The sequence below is a fragment of the Piliocolobus tephrosceles genome, chromosome 19, assembly GCF_002776525.5.
Source record: "Piliocolobus tephrosceles isolate RC106 chromosome 19, ASM277652v3, whole genome shotgun sequence".
Classification (NCBI taxonomy): Eukaryota; Metazoa; Chordata; class Mammalia; order Primates; family Cercopithecidae; genus Piliocolobus; species Piliocolobus tephrosceles.
Genome location: NC_045452.1, coordinates 7019638 through 7041510, shown reverse-complemented (window position 1 = coordinate 7041510; position 21873 = coordinate 7019638). Strand labels below are relative to the sequence as shown.

The 21873-nt window shown below is 38.9% G+C and overlaps 1 protein-coding gene and 1 pseudogene across 3 annotated transcripts in view; both read right to left on the bottom strand.

The window, feature by feature from the left end:
• GRK3 (G protein-coupled receptor kinase 3) overlaps positions 1–21873 on the bottom strand; it is a 164531-nt gene that overhangs the window by 58014 nt on the left and 84644 nt on the right. For all 3 annotated transcript variants that reach the window (XM_023190667.1, XM_023190665.2, XM_023190666.3), the window contains 3 exons: positions 6365–6466; positions 4058–4132; positions 282–343 (listed from right to left, as the gene is read on the bottom strand). In XM_023190667.1, coding sequence (XP_023046435.1) covers positions 282–343; positions 4058–4132; positions 6365–6391 — 164 coding nt within the window. In that variant the 5' untranslated portion in view covers positions 6392–6466. The remainder of the gene's footprint in view (positions 1–281; positions 344–4057; positions 4133–6364; positions 6467–21873) is intronic.
• LOC111525330 lies at positions 18336–21756 on the bottom strand (annotated as a pseudogene).

Sequence of the window (21873 nt, the reverse complement as noted above, 5' to 3'; positions counted from 1 at the left end):
TATTAGCAAAGGTCTCCTGATAAGATACTTTTTAAACTTGAGGTTCCTCAGTGTATATTTTAGACTATATTGAAGCTAAGAAATTGAAGGTCAAAGAGATGTTAAGATAGACAAACCCTAAAGTTATAACATAAAGTACTGAGGAAACAGTTTAACACAAAGCCTGGTACTGAATACTTGCTGAATGATTAACACACATTCTAAGGTCAGCATTTACGGCATAAGATGAGGTACACATACACAACAAAAAATTGTGTGTATACATGTGTAAAGTTTCATACCTTTCCATAAATTTTTGAAAAATGTCACCTCGAAGACTTTCACAAATTTCTTCTATGTATGGCTGGAAGAGATGGAAAAGAAATTCCACACTGAATGAATCGGAACGCATCAAAAAAACACAAACCAATGAGACTCAGGTTAAGCGAAGTTCCCAATTATGCACTCCCCATAGCATCGTGTCTGGTACCTGCCCTTCTCCGTGCTTGTCTAATATTCACTAATGGATTCGTCAATATTTATCTATACCACTTGATTCCATGAAGACAACACAGACAGGTCTGCCTTGTTTGCCACTATATTCCTACAACCTAATATGACTCCTGGCAAGTTACAGACACTTATTCCATGAGCAGGGCTTGCTTCATGGAGGTGTGACTCGGAAAAGTCTGGTGCTGTGTTTAAGGATCTGCTCTTGCCATTTCTGAAATTCTTAATCATTTTTGTACAAGGAGCCCTGCATTTTCACGTTGCACTGGGCCCCACAAGTTATGTGGCACAACTTGTAAGCTAATACAAGCATCTGTAATCTGCACTGAGTTTTAAAAACTCAAAGCTAATAGGTCCATGAAGTGAAATTTTTTTTTAATTAGCTATTTTATTTATTGATTTTCCATCTCTTAGAGTCATAGAGATAACCACAAGGGAGAGTTGATCCAGTCTCACTCTTCATCTTGCAGGTAAGGCTACCGGACTGCAGGCAGTGCACTCCCAAGGTCTCTGAGAAGGTCCATGGCTAAACTGGGGTTAAGGTGAGGATTCCTGGTTCACATACACAGCGCTCTTGCCCTCCTGGAGAACAACTACCATCTACTTCAACTTCAGGCCACTTTACCCATTACTGAAGAAACAGCATCAGCTTTCCTTTCCCATGTGATGAACTTCTAAAATCAAGAACTATAAAAATATAAAGTGCCAATATTTCACAGTTCAGCCCAGAGTCAATTAGATAGTTTTAGGAAACATTTTGGCACCCTCAGTTCATTGAATGATCCAAATTTAAACTTTTTTTATGTCTTCATAGATCATTCTGAAAGTTTACAAAAAAAAAAAAAAAAAAGGAAAAGAAAAACTACATCATGGAACAGTACAAACCAAGCGACGAGAATAGGAAGTCTGCAGAAGCCACAGGAACCAAACATGGGCTGGGAGGCAGCTGCAGTCCTTCTGGGAGCCTTGCTTCCTGCAAGCAGAAAGGACGCTAGCCTGGCGGGCAACACGGGGTAGGGGGTGGTAGTGGGGGGTGAGCCTGTCTACGCCAACTTGCAGAACTATCCCTGTCCTGGGGAAGGCACCAGAGCTAGTTGCGAAAACCATATGGACTTTGTCCCCTTCGTGGTGAAAGAGGAAGCTAAATTATCTCTCTCTGAAGTTCCTTCCAGCTCTGAAATCCTATGATTCCAGGAAACACACAACATCTATCTTAGCCAAGTCCTCGACAAGTCTCAAGAGGTTCAATAGAGTCAAGAGACGAAACAGGTTCAAATGTTCAAAGATCTAAGAAAAGGCTACATTTATAGATCACAGATTTTTCTATTTATAAAAGCTATTATGTCAATTAATATTTTTCTTTCATATTTCATCAAACATCCCTACATTCTGCTAATAAAGTGAAAGATAAGTGTCACTGGGAATTTCTAAGACTACACAGAATCTACCACGCTGCCACTTTTCAACAGAAGGAACTGCAGCAGGCTTGCTAAGGCATATGAAAGCCAGAGTTCAACAGTGAGATCAGGAGCAGACTACTTTCCCTCTCTGATCCTCAGTTCCCTTAATCTGTAAAAAAGAACAGTCGTATCTAAGTTGCAAGGCTGTCCTGAGAATTCGGTAAGATTAAGAATGCTGAGAGCCGAGCTCAGGGCCCAAGCACAAGCCAGGGCCGCTCCCAAGCCCGCCACCAATGGACCTACGCACGCACTTACCTCCAAAGGCAATCTTACAACAAAAAGAACTGAAGAAAAAGCATTTGTATTTACTTTAAAAAGTTTTGTTTTACTATGAACTTCAACTGACTTTATTGGTCAATGTACCTCTGTAAACAGGACATTCAGACATATACCTTTTACTTATACTTAGTCATTATGCTCTGATGGTACAGAATACATAGAATTGTATTAAGACACTATTTTCATAAACATTATAATATTTTCTTCACCTCTGAAATAAGAATAATACCCATTCTATATCCATTTAGCCAGAAAATTATTTTGACTATGTTTTTAACGAACAAAACAACTCAGTAAAGTGTTTTTTAAAAGATATATGAAAGAAATTGCTTCTAAATTGAGTGTTTGTTGAAGGTATGAAAAGAATTCTAGTGGTCTTTGTATCTCCACTGGAACAATTTTTTTTCAATGTTATTTATGTTATAGTAGAAGCTAAAATCAGATTTGTAACACCCATGTATTATGAGGTATAGTTTAGCAATGTTAAACGTAATTGACCATGAGGCTGTCTACGTACCATGGCAAAGTCTGATGAAAACTGAAATTCTGACACTCAAGTATGGAGACAACAGAAAGCAGATATTGACATTGTACTTTCTGACTGTAAGATGTGTGATAATAGCTAACATTTGTGGAGCACAGTGACGGGAGGGCCTCGTACAAAGCATCCCGTGTATACCCTTCTCACTGAATCCTCAAGACCTCCCTTTGAGGGAGAGTACAGTGTCATCTCCACTTTACAGATGAGAAAACTGAAGTTAGGAAGGTGGAGAAGCTTACCCAAGTTCCTCCAGCTATGGTCCTGGGACTCAAAGCCACGTCAGGTAAACGAATTTCATAACCCAAGCTTATAGCCCACTACTATCCAGACAGGTATTACATTTTACGAAAGTCCATCTAATTATTGTCACAGAAAGGTAACACCCAGTTTATTACTATCTAAATGCTCTAAGAGCCAAATCGGCATTTGCTCTGCTGAATAATCAAGTTCATTTTGCATAAGCACTATCATAAAATGCCAAGTCAACTTACCTCCCTTTAAATGACCAACTTATCCAGGAAAAAGATGAGTTGATTATTTTCATTTATTAAAACCAATATGTTACTCAATGACATTCTTTTCTATTTCTTGTAATTCACAGAAACATGAAAAGCACTTATTCACTGAAGAATCTGACTGTCCTTGTAAACCACTGCCACCTCTATAAAAAACACAGGATGGAAAAGGCTTTTGGGAGGAAGTGAAACCACCTCATCTAAAGAATGCCAAATATATAGGCCTATTAGTGGGGAATTTGATTTTCCAAGTCTTGTCATTTAAACCTATATGACTGTATTGTGTTCAAGATATGAACAACCAAGGTAAAATACAATTTCCCATGACTCAAAGATCACTCAAACATTTGCTCCTGAATCTTGAAAATAAATCGTATTTCCCCTAGAGGATAATCACAGCAAGTATCAACAGCCTGGCACTACAAAATAAATCTTGTTGAGTCTTTGCTCATCACAGGTGCTAGAATGTCAAATGGGAAAAAAAAACTTTCTTCTCTGATGTCTTATCTTGACTGATTTCTAGAACATAATGTTACTGCAAAGCTCTGGTGGCCTTTTTCAGAAAAGGCTTTATGAAGCACATTGGTAAGAGGACACTTTGCAATGGGAAGACAAGCGATAATAAACTCAAATTGTCCCAGACAAAGCTCCAGATTAGAACACAGTCTGTACAAAGCAAGTCCTCTAGTGTAATTGCACATGCAAAAAGAATGTCACCAAGACCAAATGTTAAGCAAATATTATCTATTTATTTTGGAATCATTTTAACTTACCTGAAAAAGAGTTGATGTCACTTGTTTCTTGGATAAATGACTTTGTACATGTTCTACAGCTTGCTTTGAGAAAGGCTATCAAAAGTCAAAAATAATATTTTTTAACAATAAGATGTAACAAATCTGTGTATGTTATATAATATCACAACAGATAAATTTAGCACAGCAATTCCTAAACAGTAACCTACGGTAATTATATTAACAAACACTCTTTAAACATCTGTTGAGTATATATAGGCAATCCCAGCAAGTGCTAGTTCCTCTGGGCATCCAGTTCTTAGCTACACGTCCAGAAGAATGACCATGTAGGGGCTGACATTATGCAATTCCAGAAGGGTTCAAGATCACTCTGGTAATAAAGTGTAAAGAATCCTATTATCAGGCCAGTGCACTGGCTCATGCCTGTAATCCCAGCACTTTGGGAAGTCAAGGCAGGAGGATTACTTGAGCCCAGAAGTTTGCGATCAGCCTGGGCAACATAGTGGAACCTCATCTCCATGAAAATAAAAATAAAAATGAGCTGGGCATGGTGGTGTGCGCCTGTAGTCCTAACTAGTCTGGAAGCTGAGGTGGGAGGATTATTTGGGCCCTAAATACATCCATCAACAAACTGATAATGGGGTTGTAAAAAGGTAAAATTTCCACCAAATAAGAGAAAATACACAAAAATACCCCTAAGAATTAATGTCAGGATTACAAAGTCAAGCCATAGTGGTAAAAGGCTCTAAGTTAAGGAAAGTCTTACTGTAACCCCAGCGAGGGCAAAAACAATGGAGCTTCCACTGATAAAAATTAAAAGAGTATCCTCCCCACTCCAAACTTCAAATTGTGTCTTCTTTAATAATGCACAATAAGAAGAAAGGCTTAAAAGGACCATCATACGAATAAACACCCTGTAAATTGTTGAACTACATAAAAACTAAGTTTTCGGAGGCTTTCCCATTGAACATCTGGCATTCTTCAAGCGTTCAGTACTTCCCTACTGAGGCAGCAAGGCAGGGAGTGGCAACAATTAGTCCTAGGCCCAGAAATTTCTTCACCAAGCCAGGTGGGTCCAAGGAACAGAGCAGTGCATGCCACAAGAAAGAGATGTTCTCTTTAGCCACAGTTATGCAAATGTCAGTAGGAACTGTAAATAAACAATGAATACAGAAGCACCAAAATACACCATGACCACGACCTGTGCTGTCCAATAGGACTTGCTGCGCCGATGGGAGGGTTGTGTATCTGTGCCATCCAGTACAAAAGCCACTAGCCCCATGTAACCACTGAGCGCTGGAAAGGTGGCTCATAAGGAACTGAGGTATTAAATTTTTACTCCCATTTGACTTCAATTTCTTTTTTTTTTTTTTGAGACGGAGTCTCGCTCTGTTGCCCAGGCAGGAGTGCAGTGGCCGGAGCTCAGCTCACTGCAAGCTCTGCCTCCCGGGTTTACGCCATTCTCCTGCCTCAGCCTCCCAAGTAGCTGGGACTACAGGTGCCTGCCACCTCGCCTGGCTAGTTTTTTGTATTTTTGAGTTGAGACAGGGTTTCACTGTGTTAGCCAGGATGGTCTCGATCTCCTGACCTCGTGATCCGCCAGTCTCGGCCTCCCGAAGCGCTGGGATTACAGGCTTGAGCCACCGCGCCCAGCTGACTTCAGTCAATTTAAAGTTAAATGTAAATTGCCACGTGCAACTAGTGGCTACTGCGTTGACAGAGCGGGCCAGGACTGTCAGGCCGCACTTTGGAAAACATTCCTACTGTGGAGATAGTACATGATAAATCTTCTTCCAGTTACTCCTGGTAGAATAATTTCCTAATAACCTAGTTTATCCTAATGACCAAGTTAGATTTAAAAGAAAAGAAAAATTACAACTGCTATTTAACTACTAATGAACAAAATTAACATAATGATTATAAGCCACCTTATTCATTCAAAGAGACCATTTAAAATTTATATTTATCAATAGTTGATTAGCTTAATTGTTAAAGTATAGCTCATTTTAAAATAACAAAGCTTAATTTCCTTCAGAATGTCTTGATTTGAGACTTTTTCTTCAGTTGATCTAAATTAGCGATTTTATTTCATTGATTTTTGCAGTGAAAATATCAGCTTTTGGAAATGAACTAAGCTTACATGAAGCAACACACGTCGTGCCAATATTACCAGGAAACAAATGACAAAGCAGAAGAAATGGGTTCCATCCCGGGCATGCATTTTTCAATTGTAAACACCTTTCTACTGTTTTATTTTCATTCTGGAAACACTGAACATGGTCCCATATTCATCAGTACTAAAGTAACAGAGTTAGAAGAAATACTTACATGTGAACAGGAAAGAAGTTCCTTCATGATGTAGGCATCATAAATTTGTCGACTTCTGCAAAGGCGGTCTTCCTCATTATCAAGTTTTTCATATTCTTTTATCTAGGTTTTGTAAAGTTATCATAGTTAGGTTATGTCTTCCTGGAAACTTGCCTTATTAAAATATATTACTAGCCCAGGCAGAAACCACTTGCACATGAGATAAAGCAAATTACTGAACCAGCTATTCCACAGGAAACAGCTACTTCTAATGTTGTAATAATGAGGTTGGAATAATTTAAATTCAACTAGAAACATACAAGTGGATTTTTTCCCTATGATGACTCTCATCACTTAAATGTAGAAACATAATATTAGGAAACACACACTGCCATGGTTACAATTATCTTACAATACACGAGCCATAGACCATGCATCCTTGCCAATTCTCCTCTCCAAAGCACAAATCATTTCAATTTGGCTGTAATTCAGTTCTAGGAGTTATGATAGGGAATGTTCTCACTCAACTACAGTGTTCCAAAACTATAAGGAGGAAAAAAATACACTGCCAGAATTCCTGCAAAGAGATTTTTCAAAAATCAACTAAAGCAAATAAGTATTATAGAAAGGAATTAACCCACAGATGAAAGCACTGGCTTTCCAGGTTGGAACCTCAGGTGCACTATAAAAGGATTAACAGGCAGGTGACTTCAAATCGTGTACTTTGCTGTATTCAGGAAAGGTAACCTGGCTGGTGTTAAAAATGACTAAATAATGAGACTGTGCTTTACAAATATTTGCCTTATGTGGAAATGGCTCCCAATGCTCTAACCTGGTAACAGAAGGTCCTGGACCTCAGAATTGTTCCCAATTTATTTACAGAAATATTTTTAATCCAAAAGACAAGAAGAGAATGAAAACATAGATGATCTATGAAGCTCAGAGGGAGACTGTCACAAAGATCCTCACTATAATGACTGATTAGTACATACGACTTACTTTTGGAAAAGAAGGTTTCTAACAGTTATCCACTTACTATATTGACCTGAGCACTCTTTATTTTGGTATGTTAAAGTTGGCACTAATTACGCCCATGAGAGAGAGCACCAACTAAACAGAAATAAAGGTTACCTTTTACTTTATAGTATTCACAAACCTTCACAGTTTTGAAATCAAAACCAGCATATCCTATTTATTAGATTCCTAATAAAGATAAGGGCACAGTCACGCAGATGAGGGAAAAAGGGTACATGAAGCACTGAGGTCCCATATGGTTCACACGCTGAGAAATTACCAGGAACATCTTAACTGTCCTGAAAGATCATCAGTGTTACACTGTGATGGCTGAAATTCACATGGAGTCTTCTTGAAAAAGACAATAAAACCTGACATAAAGGCAGGCAGGCTGGGGAAGGTTGACACTCTATCCCACAGGAAAAGACCATCTTAATGAAGAATCAGTCCAGTAATGTCAACATAGCCAAAAGACCAGGGCTTAATCATCCTGAGTCAATTCAGGAGAACAAGTCTAACATGTTCAAGCGCCATACCAGATGTGAATATGGTAGCTGCAAAGTAACAGAAGCCAGATACCAAAATCTGAAGGAGAGTTGGAAAATAAATCAAAGATTTTTGGCTTGGTTGATTCCTTTTGTTGTATTTTGCTTTAGGCAAATCCAAAGGTTAATGCCAGAACGCTAGGATAAAATGGTAGACTATAACTAAACCAAAGGCAAAAGTTTCTGCCTCTACATAAGAACAACCTCAAGAGATAATAAGACTTCATGAAATGATGATCCTTGAAAACAAGTGTAATGAAATTTAAGTCTATGTTCCAAGAAACCTACAAAGCAAACTGACACCTGGTTAAACAAATGCTCATTCTGTGGAAGTTCCTTCCCATGAACAGTCAAATCCCATCATTTCTGGGTAAATGATGCTCTGAACCACAACACTGTCTTTACTAAGAGCCTTGTGCCTTCTAAGCTCCAACTTGAACAACAGAAAAGGTAGCTCTTAGAAGGCAAAGTAAGAGCCTAAAGCATCTGTGGCTGTAATTTGGTATTCACTTTCTATAATCAGTAAGACCACTGATTAAAGACCATGCAGTCGACTCCCAACAGCTCTAAACAGATGTCCTATTGCAGCATATATGTAGCAAATGCCATTTCTGATCCCGGAAGTTTGGTTGTCCAGGTAACCTGGGCGGGGAAAGGTCTAAGTTCAAGGTGAAAAGTCTTCCCTGCTGCAGGATAGAAACATTATCATCAATAATAAATATTCACAGACCAGTGGTCCCTCTCTGCTTTGGTGGTTACACAGCTCCCAGCTGAACTGGAAGCCTAAATAACCTGAGCCCTAAGAGCAAGCACTTTTGGTCCACAGGTGTCACAGTCTCCGCTTCTGCGTCCATCCTTTGTTCCACCACCATTGCAGTGACATGGTCTAGTGAAGTCATCTCTGCCTGGCCCAATCCAATGCTCTCTCTTTCGTCCTTCACCTTATTGACTTCTCAGCAGCATTCAACTCAGCTGTCCACTGACGCCTTCTTTGAAACATTCTTCTCTGACTTCTGTGACCTATCCTCTCCAGGCTTCTCTTTCTTGGTCTCCTTTCGTAGTTCCTCTCCTCTGCTTGACTTCCAAATACTGAACTGCCTCAGAGCATGGTGCTGGGGGCACCCCTTCTTTACCAGCTAAGTTCTCCCTAGGTAAAGCCATTTAGTCCTACGGTTTCAAATATCAATTATATTCTGATGAGTAAGTCTGGATCTCTAGGACTCCTGAACTCCCGATACTAAATATCTAACTAGCTATTTGACATTTCCAGTTGAATATCTAGAAAGCATCTCAAATTTAACACGTCTAAACGAAACCCTTAACTTCCACATCCTCTGTACTCCAGCCAAACAGGCTCCTCTCCCCGTCTTCTTTATCACAAAAATGAGTAAAATCATCCTCCCAGTTGATTAAGCCAAAAAATGAATAATCATGATTCCACTCTTTCGCCACGCCCCTGCCGCCACCACCCTCTACATCCAATTCATCAGCAAATCATGTTTGCTTTACATTCAAAATATAACACAAACTCAGGCTCTGCTTCTGGTAAGAACCAATTAACTCCTAACAGAACAATCCTCCTGAGATAACAACTACAATTCTGGACACACACAAACAATAAGCACTGAAGAGTCACCAAAGGTATGCAGAGAATGGAAAAGGGCATCCAACAGAACCTGGAGGAAAATAAAGAGCCACAGAAGGAAAGCTCCAAAATTCTACATATAAATCCCATCAAAATCCCTGGTGGACCCCATAATGACACATGAGCATGGCAGACCCTAAGCAGCCTAGCTAAGCCTTAAAGAACTGAACAAGATTCATCTTCCCCCACTGCAGAGAGGACAGGGCTCAGAGTCTGAGTAAGCCAAGCTAACTGTATTCTTCAACAAACAAACGAAAAAATCCATATCCCTTGCAGGAGCATAACAGAGTTTATAGTATCCACAATATATCAATCACATGTTCAAGACACAGGCTAAAATTATTCTACAGATGAAGAAACAGAAAATGTGACCCATATGCAAGAGGACAAACCATCAATGAAAACCAATCTAAGATAGCCCAGATGTTAGAATTATCAGACAAGGATTTTAAAGCAGCTATTATAACTGGACATAACAGAAAGGATGTTAACAGAAAATATTCATGTAACAAATAAAAAGATAGGAAATAGCAGCAGAAAATAACTATGAAAAGAACCAGATAAAAATGTCAGAAGTAAAAAATAGAGTATCTGAAATAAAACATTCAATGGATAGATGTAACAGCAGATTAGAGATGCCAAAAGAAAATGCCAATAAATTTGAAGGCAAATTCATAGGAAGTATCCAACCTAAAGAAAAGAAAGAAAAAATATTGGGGGAAAACTCAGACAGGGCATCCAGGATACATAGGATAGATAATATCCAAAGATCAAACATATATATAATCAGTCTTAAAAGGAGAGGAAAGAAAGATTGAGGTAGAAAAATAATCCTTTAAGAAGTAATGGCCCCTAATTTTCCCAGATTTGGTAAAGAAAAATATATATAAATTTACAGATTCAAGAAACTCAGCAAACTCCACAAAGGATAAATACAATATCTAAAATTACTTCGTTAAAAAGCAGAAGCTGTCGGAATGAGGGAAAAAATAATCAAGACACTTTTATATCCATCTAAAAGAAACACACTTTATATATAAAAACAAATTGATAGTGGAATGATAAGAAAAGACATATCATGAAAATAGTAAGCATATGAAGACTGAAGTGTCTACATCTATATTAATATCCAGTGAAGTGAATTTCAAGACAAAGAATATTACCAAAGATAGAGACATTTCATATGGAAAGATACAACAATCAAAAATGTTTATGGACTCAATAGCAGAGCTTAAAAAAATGTGGAGAAAATGGTCAAAATAAAAGAAGAAACAGACATTCTACAATCAGAGTTGAAGATTTTAACACCCTTTTCTCAGCAATTGATAGAACAACTAGACATAAAATCAAAAGAGATGTAGAAGCTATCATATCAATTACCGTGACCTAACTGATACTTATAAAACATGACACCTAACACTCCTCTGTTTTAATTTTTCCACAGGCATTAGAATAAAATGTAAATGTGTTATTCTGGACCCCAAAACTCTGCCTCTCTCTTCAACTTGATCTTATCTCACACTACCTGCCCCTCTCTTCATGCAGTACAACCAGACTACACTAGTTTTCTTTCAGTTCCCTAGACATGCCCAGTTCTTTCCTACCATGTTAGGGGCTCTGTTTTGGCCATGACTTTAGCCTAAAATGCTCTCCCGCTCACCCAGCTTCCATCTTCAAAAGACCAACCTCTTTAACAATCAAACCTGGGTTGAGATGTCATCTCCTTAGACAGTCTTTGACCCATCAATCTAAAGTAGTCACCAAAGTCACAATACAATATGCCGAGTTTTGAGTAAGTTTTGAGTCATTACATAGCAGTTTTTACTTTCGGGTACATTTCCTGTTTATTTAATATTTGTTTATTGTCTGTTTCTCTCAACCAGAATACAAGCTCAAAGCTCAGTTCTTTGTATCTGTTCATCTGAACAATGTCTGGCATGATGTTGGTGTTTAATAAATATTGGTTATGCTAGGCATAGTAGCTCATGCCTGTAATCCCAGCACTTTGGGAGGCTATGGTGGGAGGATCACTTAAGGCCAGAAATTCAAGACCAGCCTGGGCAACACAGTGAGACCTCATCTCTACAAAAATTTTTAAAATAAAAAAAAGTATCTGGGTGTGGTGGTACACACTTGTTATCTAAGCTACTCAGGAGGCTGCGGCAGGAGGTTCACTTGAGCCCAGGAGTTCAAGACTAGAGGGAGCCATGATTGCACCACTGCACTCCAGCATGGGTGACAGAGTGAGACCCTGTCTCAAAATTTTAAAAATAATAAATAAATACTGGTTGAACCAGTGAAAAAAATCTATATAGTAACTTTACCTTGGAATAATATTTATTTTCTCTTTTCCATTATTTATTTTTAAATCTAGGTATAATGTACATGTTTTTATAAGCTGCCTCAAAATCTAACTGGAACAAGAAGCATATAAATCAACACACGGAGCAGTAACTGTGGGGCATCACTGTCCTATGTGTGTTGCGTATACACACAACCACCCTACAAGACAGGTACCACAATCATTCCAATTCTTAGCTGAGGAATCCCAGGTAGAGAAAAGCTTTCCCAAGTTTACACAATTAGTAAGTAGTAGAGTTCAAATCCAGGCAGGCAGAGTTCAGCACCTAGAACTCTGAACCACTATGCTGCACAGAACGGAAGAGCATATTATAGATACTACGGTTTTGAAAGCAATTGTTCACCTGGTGTCCTATTTGAACCTCACAGCCTGTGAAGTGAGCAGGAGACGATGACTAGCCTCACTTTATAGATGAGGTAACTGAAGCTCAGATATGAAGCCCTCATACTATGAGAGCCTCAAGTACAGGGACAGAGTCTGCATTTGTAAGCTCAGGGTCTGATATAAGGTAGATACTTCAGGGTTTAATGAATCATATGCCCCATATGCCACGGCGGATGAGAGGCACCGTTGCACCTAGATCCTAGCTAGGTCTTCTGCTGATGAGTCAAATAATGGTCGAGATGAAAATGCTGACCACACACACAAGCAGCAGGCGCATGGTAGGCATGACATGAGCATTAGACAACAGTGTAAGAATCAGAGGAGTCAGCCATCACAGAAGACGGAAACAGCTGCATAAACAGACTTGCTAGAAAATGTAGAAATTTTCCATATTGAGCTAGACCTTACAGAAAGCTAGGCTTCCAACAAGTGAAGAAGCAGCATTCTAAGCTGGGGAAAGGACACAGTAAAGTAACAAAAAGAACAGGCTTGGATTTGGGGAATGCCGGTTAGTCAGGTTTGGCCAGTGTAGACATTCTGTGTAAGAAGATAGTGAAAAATAAACAGGGAGAGGTAGGTAATAAGTAATGTAAAGCTACTCTGAATGCCAGGATACGCAGTTAGAACTTTAACATGAGAAATGGGTAACTGTTTGGGGACACAGGGAAGTGGAAAAACAATGTACAAAATGTACATTTCAAGATACCTGACGAGAGCTTTCTAGATATTGGGGTCACAAATCAACAAGCAGAAATTAAAGGAAAATTACTAAACTGACAAAAATGAGGGGTCAGAGAAGAATTACTGGTAACTTCAATGTGTAAAGGCTGCACTAATTTAATTAGAGAAATGCACTTGAGCCCCAAGAGTGGAGGATATCTTCAGTGAAAGAACACAGAGCAAGTTGCTGAGGAGTTTTGCAGCATCCTCCAAGGGGATCATCTGATGAGCCAGACCCACCATGTGCCAAGCCAGAAGAGAGGTGAGAAGAGCTGGGGAGGACGCCAACTAAGAGAAACACCAATGCTTCAAGTTCAAATGGAAATGCATCAGCAGCAATCACCACCGTATCTGCAATAAGTACTTAGGAAATAACCACAAGTAGATTGCCCATCTGTTTCAACCCAGCAAAAATTATCTGCTAAAGGAGATTTCTCTGTGTTTGACAAGGTGACTTAGTAAATGCTGAAATGGGAGAGTTGAAGTTTTTAGAAACACAAGAAAGAAATTTTTTATGACAGATCAAGCTGTGATACGTATCCAGATAAAAGGCCTGATTATGATTCAGACTGAAATAATAAGGTCACTTTATACTGAGTAAAATCCTTTTGGATTTAGCTTACTTTTTTTACATTATGGTAAAAGTACATCATAATTTGACCCTTCTTCCTAAAAATACATTAACATAATTGTTTAAGTTTTCATGTGTATGTATATTTTTATGTATATTTTCATATATGAATGAGAAGGAAAAGAATATTCCTCCAATTTTCAAATTTTTACAAGGATGACTTATATCAGGCAGGCCCAGTCATGCTATGCTTTCTTTTGACCATTTAAAATGTTTTAGGATAAAGATACACCACACTAATAATAATGGTATATATCATTTCTTAAATATATTTTCATTAAAAATAGTTTCTAATTTCTACTTTACTTTCCTCTTTGACTTACAAATTGTTTAGAAGTATATTCATTTTCAGGTAGCTAAGGATTCATTAGTTTAACTCTTGTTATTAAATTTGAGCTTAATTCTACTGTTGTCAGAGAACATACTCGAAGCAATTTCAATCATGAAATTTGTAGAAGCTTTCTTTAGGACTCAGCACATGATCTATTCTGATGCTCCATGTGTACTTTAAAGAATGTGGGCTGGGTGCCGGTGGCTCACGCCTGTAATCCCAGCACTTTGGGAGGCTGAGGCGGGCAGATTACAAGGTCAGGAGTTCGAGACCAGCCTGGGTCAACATGGTGAAACCCCGTCTCTGCTAAAAATACAAAAATTAGCTGACCGTGGTAGTGGGCACCTGCAATCCCAGCTACTCGGGAGCCTGAGGCAGGAGAATCGCTTGAACCCGTGAGACAGGTTGCAGTGAGTCGAGATCACGTCACTGCACTCCAGCCCGGGCAACAGAGCAAGAGTCCATCTCAAAAAAAAAAGAAAAAAGAAAGTGAATTCTATTTTTGCTAGGTGCAGCATTTTACATATGTCAATTAGGTCAAATTTACTCATGATCTATTAGGATCTTCTATATCCTTACTAATTTTTTTGTCTGTTCTACAAGCTGTAGAAGGGTATGTGTTAATATCTCCCAATGGGATTATAGATTTGTCATTTTGTATCTGCCAATTTTTGCTTTTTATTATTTGAAGTGATGTTATTTGTAACATACAGATTTCAGTTTGTGATATCTTTTTGTTGGATTGACCCTGTTATCATTAAGAAATACATCTTTATTTCAAAGCAGCATTATTGCATAGTTTGCCTGATATTAGTGTACTTACGCTGGCTTTGCTTTGGTTAGTGTTTGTATTATATCATCTTTTCCATCCCTCTGTTTAAACTATATCTCTTGTAAGCAGTATATTGGGGGAGGGTCGGTTCTTTATCCAGGCTGAAAAACCTCATCTTTTACTTAGAGTATTTAGTCCTTTACATGAAATGTAATTACTTAAATAGATTTGTAGCTACTTACTCTTTGTTTGCAATTTGACCCACTTATTTTATGCCCTACCTATATTCCTTTTTTTGCCCTTCTGTTGATTAGCAAATGTTACTTTATTTAATTTTTCCCTCTTTTAACTTGTTAGATATACAGTCATGTGGAGCTTAATGACAGGGATACATTCTAAGAAATGTGTCAATAGGAAATTTCATAATTGTGTGAACATCATAGAGCATGCTTACAAGAACCTACATGGTATACCTACTACACCCCTAGGCCATATGATGTAGCCTATTGCTCCTAGGATTCAAACCTGCGCAGCATGTGACTGTACTGAATACTGTAGGCAACTGTAACACAATGGTAAGTATATCCAAGCAAAGAAAAGGTACAGTAAAAATACAGTATTATAATTTTCTGGGATCACTGTCATATATATGGTCTTTTGTCGGCCCAATATCATTATGCAGCGCATGGCTATATATACTATTTTTTTATAAATTACCTTAGAAATTAAAATAAACATCCCTGATTATAATCCAATGGAAATTATTACTTATACTAAAATTATTACTTACACTAATCCCCAATAATCCTAGAACCTTAAAATATTAACTTTATAAACCTCCCCTGCTTTTTCTGCTACTGTCATGAAATTTAGTTCTAAATTATTTTAAGCTCGAGAAACACGATATTATTGTTTTATACAGTCAATATTCATTTACATTTTACATACATATTTACCCTTCATGCTGTCCATTTCTTCCTGTATCTCCATCTGAATCATTATTCTTCTGACTAAAGTACTTCCCTTTAGTATTTCCTGTCATGCAGGTCCACTATTGACAAATCCCTCAGCTTTTGTTTGTCTAACTATATCTTTATATCACTTCATTTTCTTAATGAGAATTTTTTATTTCAATTATCCACAAAACAATATTATAATACTTTATAAAAATATTAAGTTTAGGCTACTATTATTCATTTTAAAAAGTGCGCTAGAAGGCTGTTTTTGCCAAGTTCCTTTTTTGGTAAAGGTTAACTTCCACATTAAGCCACTGAAGATGAAAAGCTGTTGGAAAAACTCTTCAAATGTACAAAGTTGTTTATTTTTCTTGGCAATTTAAAAATACAGAACACTTTAAAATGAATACACATTAAATTAGTGTTTTATCCCTACTATACAATTGTTATTATATAAGGAACTGCTCCATTCAGTTAAAACCTAATGAATACCATCAACTTTTCCTGGCTTACTTTCCTGATCAGATTTAGTATATAAACATAATTTTGTTACCCTTTTGAATATACTTAGAAAAATTACAATATCATAGTTCACAGAAAGCCCTTTAAAAATCTCATGTCACAAGTTGTTGACAAGAGGAAATAATGATGTCACTCTTCTTAGGAAACCCTCTTGGTAGAGAGAGTCAATACTAAGCAGGATACGTAAACAGAAAAAACAACTACAATTTTTAGTACCAGAACCAGTGCCAATTTACATGAAGTCCATCTGTCACATTTTTAAATGGTTTGAATTTGAACATATATGCCATGGCACAGAATTTCAAATCTAATGATTAAATCAGGTAAATAATGATAGTTAAGAATTATATCCTGAAAACAGAGAAACCTAGTATAAGGCTTAATTTAAGGTGTGACTGTATGAGAGTATTTTATAACATACACACCAGACCTTCATTTTATTTATTAGATTCAATTTTTCCTTTGCTAGACACTTATACCACTAATGCTGCTATTCAAATTTGTATTTTGAAATTTTTGAGTGACTCTTAAAAATAGTCTTATTTTGTATGTTTAACTTTTGCACTTCAGGGCAAAAACTGTCCTCTTTTCACCACTGTTAATATTCAGAACAAGTTTTCCTCCCCAAATCAACTATTTAATATATTCTAAAGGGGGAAAAATGACCACATTAAGCAGACTTTTTTTTTTTTTTTTTTTTTGAGACGGAGTCTTGCTCTGTCGCCCAGGCTGGACTGCAGTGGCCGGATCTCGGCTCACTGCAAGCTCCGCCTCCCAGGTTTACGCCATTCTCCTGCCTCAGCCTCCCGAGCAGCCGGGATCACAGGCGCCCGCCACCTCGCCCGGCTAGTTTTTTGTATTTTTTAGTAGAGACGGGGTTTCACCGTGTTAGTCAGGATGGTCTCAATCTCCTGACCTTGTGATCCGCCCGTCTTGGCCTCCCAAACTGCTGGGATTACAGGCTTGAGCCACCGCGCCCGGCCCCATTAAGCAGACTTTAAAAGTGAATGCAGATTCAAACATGATTTGAAAACTGGAATTTTGAAAATGTTTTGCATAAAAGCTGTATCCCACTGGAATGAATGTGAAGCCGTAACTTCACTATTTTGAACAAATAATACCCATTTAGTGTGTAAGAAAAATTAGTTTTATAGTTAGTTATACCTTATAACTCTTAAAAGCCTCAGAAGATAGCTAAGTGAGGAGCTTTGGATGCCAGCAATGCCATATTGTCACTCCATGACATCAACACTAAACATTACATTCCATCCCTCTTCTTGTAAAAGTTTCACATTTTCTTTTCTCATATTTCTTTTAAATACGGTTCCCTCTCTGTTCATCTATTTCTTTTTTTTTTTTTTTTTTTTTTTTTTGAGACGGAGTCTCGCTCTGTCGCCCAGGCTGGAGTGCAGTGGCCAGATCTCAGCTCACTGCAAGCTCCGCCTCCCGGGTTCACGCCATTCTCTTGCCTCAGCCTCCTGAATAGCTGGGACTACAGGCGCCCGCCACCTCGCACGGCTAAATTTTTGCATTTTTAGTAGAGACGGGGTTTCACCATGGTCTCAATCTCCTGACCTTGTGATCCGGCCGCCTCAGCCTCCCAAAGTGCTGGATTACAGGCATGAGCCACCGCGCCCGGCCTCTGTTCATCTATTTCAACCTGAGCAAAAGTGCGTTCAAGTCCCCGATCCGGTCGTATTTTCTCTTTGTGGCACCCATCACCATAAGGACATACTAGCAATATCTCACAGTACCAAGTCTACTTTTTCAAAAGGGCTTTTTAAATGCTGGGTCTTACTCTGCATGTTATCTAAAGATTAAAAGATTTCCCCTTGGATTGGATAGTACAGTTTCAATTATATATTGCCTTAAAAAGTCACTGGGCATGGTGGCTCACGCCTGTAATCCCAGCACTTTGGGAGGCCGAGGCGGGCAGATCATGAGGTCAGGAGTTCAACACCAGCCTGGAAAACATGGTGAAACCCTGTCTCTACTAAAGATATAAAAACATTAGCCAGGTGTGGTGGCAGGTGCTACTCAGGGAGCTGGGATTACAGGGTGCTACCTGTAATCCCAGCTACTCAGGAGGCTGAGGCAGGAGAATCGCTTGAACTAGGGAGGCAGAGGTTGCAGTGAGCTGGTATGGCACCAATGCACTTCAGCCTGGGCAACAGGGCAAGACTCCATCTCAAAAAACAAAACAAAACAAAAATATCAATGCAACCTCACACAAGATTAAGTCACTTTCTAGTTACCTTCATTATTCTAAGCCAAACTTCAGAAAATGAGTGAAGTGAAAAATTTATTATTCTACTTTTCAGTTCTATTAATATGAATATTAATGTACTGCATTATACTTTCAAATTCCACTTCTGTGGTCTAACATTTAATCAAGTTTGAGATCCTGTTTATATTCCTTTTGAAAAACCTGGCCCATGTCCATGCAAAAGGAGGCATATATTAAGATTGCCTACTGACTGTAGAAAAAACTTTTGAGAATAATAAATGCAAGAAACTTTAAAAAACTGGAATGGAATTATTTGGTCTAAAATCTAATTTTAGATTTTATTATGGTATAGCTTTTTATCTCTCAAGTTTTATCTATAACAACAATTTTCTTTGAGCAATTCTGACTTTGGGGAAGAAAAGAAAGGAAATGATTTATAAGCAGTAGTCTCAGTGTCCTTCATTACCATGCTATCACCCACATTGTAATCAGTATCTTAGCTCTATTTTCTTTGGACCCTGAAATCGGTTGGAAAATTCATCATTGGTACTTTAGAGTTTAATACTTGAAGAAAAAAAAAAGTGGTTTTGTAGAGCCATATCTGGGATTCCAGTTTACCATTAAAAATGTGCAGAGTAAAGAAGATACTCTTCTTTTGATCCCTGTAGAAACTCTACACAGGTTCTTGATATTTTGGTAGATATGCACATATAAAATAGGCTACTTGAATTATAAGTTTTCTCCCAGCTGGTACTATGGCTCTGTAGCAGTGACGTTGTCTTCCAAGAAGGACTGAATATATTCAAATGTTGGTCTTTCATCAGGGTCCTTCTTCCAACACAGATTCATCAATTCATGGAGGGATTCTGGACAGCCCTGAGGGCAGGGCATCCTGTATCCTTGCTCCACCTGTTCCAGTACTTCACGGTTCACCATACCTGGATATGGCACTCTGCCCTTTGTTACCAGTTCCGTCTGTAGAATTCCCAATGACCAGACATCAGACTTTATTGTAAACCCACCATACGGTGCAGCTTCAGGAGCTGTCCATTTGATTGGAAATTCTGCACCTTGTCTTGCTGTGTATTCGTTATCTTCAATTGACCTTGCTAAACCAAAATCTGCTATTTTGCCCGCAAGATTTTCTCCTACAAGAATATTAGCAGCCCGGAGATCTCGGTGAATATAGTTCATTCTTTCAATATATGCCATACCATCAGCAATCTGAGCAGCCATATCAACCATGTGTAGAAGCTTGAAATACTGTCCATTCTCCTTCCTTCAATCCTTAAGGAAATATAATAAGCTTCCTTTTGACATAAATACAGCGACAATGTAAATTGGCTCTTCAGAAACAACAGTATATAGTGGAACAAGTTTACCATGTCTTTTTTTTTTTTTTTTTTTTTTTCATAATCTGAGCTTCTTGAAGGAAAGTTTCTGGCATCATTGTGCCTGGTTTTAGTGTTTGATTGCTACTTTTGTAGTTCTATTCCATGTTCCCATCCACATTTTGCCAAAACATCCTTGTCCTAGTTTAACCTCTAGCCGCAAAATTCTCAAGGCATTTCCCAAGCATCTTTTGCTAGACCTTGAGTCTGAGGTTTCACAGTTGGACACACAGTTGTTAACTTGTGGCATACACTATCAGCATGTTCTGTGTAGTGTTTTGTCAATTTCCGCAGAGTATCCAATTGTTCTCTGGTTGTGATATAGTATCCACCATTGACAAGTTTCCTAATTTTGTAGTGTTTCACATTGTCACCCCTTACCTCATCCCAATCATGAATAGAGAGGGAATAAGCACCTTCGGTAGTTTCACTCTCTCATTTTTGTTTTGTTTGCTTGTTTTTTTTTTTTTGAGATGGAGTCTCGTTCTGTCGCCCAGGCTGGAGTGCAGTGGCCGGAGCTCAGCTCACTGCAAGCTCCGCCTCCCGGGTTTACGCCATTCTCCTGCCTCAGCCTCCCGAGTGGCTGGGACTACAGGTGCCTGCCACCTCGCCCAGCTATTTTTTTTTTTTTGTATTTTTTGGTAGAGACGGGGTTTCACTGTGTTAGCCAGGATGGTCTCGATCTCCTGACCTCGTGATCCACCCGTCTTGGCCTCCCAAAGTGCTGGGATTACAGGCTTGAGACCCCGCGCCTGGCCCTGTTTGTTTGTTTTTCAGATGGAGTTTTTGCTCTTGTTGCCTAGGCTGGAGTGCAGTGGCATGATCTTGGCTCACTGCAACCTCCGCCTCCCAGGTTTAAGTGATTCTGCTGCCTCAGCCTCCTGAGTAGCTGGGATTACAGACACTCACCACCACGTCCAGCTAATTTTGCTTTTTTTTTTTTTTTTTTTCAGTAGAGACAGGGGTTTCACCATGTTGGCCAGGCTAGTCTAGAACTCCTGGCCTCAGGTGATTCGACCATCTTGGACTCCTAAAGTGCTAGGATTACAGGCGTGAGCCACCACGACCAGCCGTTTCACTCTCTTCCTAAGAAAATACCTCATTGATTTCCAGGATTCAGAAGTAATCTTTCAGCATCTTTTCTCCCCATTTTGCGAAAATACCATTCTTCTGCCTGAATGGAATCTGCAGGCGCTACATAACTGCTCAGGATATAACCATTCTTTCCTGTAGCGATTGATCTTGCTTTCCACCAGTCTCTTCCGTATTGTTAATTATTTGAAATCTTTCACCCTTCTTAAATGAAAGGTTTTCTGTAGTTCTAGCTTCATAATCATAGAAGGCCACAAATATAGTAACACCACCTGTTAAACCAGCAGGATATGAACTTGGCACCACTGAGAATGAGGAAGATGCACCTCCAAAAGGTGTTACCCCTGAGGATCCTCCAAATGGTGTCATGGAAAGACTGCTGAAATTAACTGCTGTTCCCTTTGCTGAAGATGACGGACATGGTGACACTGCAGCAGGTTCTGCTCCTATGGCTCACCCTTGTACTGACAGGCTCTGGAGTATTTTCAGGTATTTAATGGCTGGAATTTCATTTTCTTTGCTTTTAATGCAGCCCATTATCAAATCTGTCCTCCAGCTGCTGCAGCTCGGGGTGGTGGGAGGGGGCGGTGGGTGGAGGGGAGGCCCCGGGGCCCTCTCCTTCCTCCACCTCCTCGTCCCCCATTTTTGAAGGAAATTTTTGCTGGGAATAGAATTCTAGGCTGGCAATTATCTCTCTCTCCTTTAACGATGGTCATTTCATTGTTTTTTTTTTTTTTGAGACAAAGTATCCCTCTGTCACCCAGGCTGGCATGCAATGGCACCATCTCAGCTCACTGCAACTCCTGCCTCCCGGGTTCAAGTGATTCTCCTGCCTCAGTCTCCTGAGTAGCTGCAATTACAGGTGTGCACCATGCCTGGCTAATTTTTGTATTTTTCGTAGATACAGGGTTTCACCATGTTGGTCAGGCTGGTCTTGA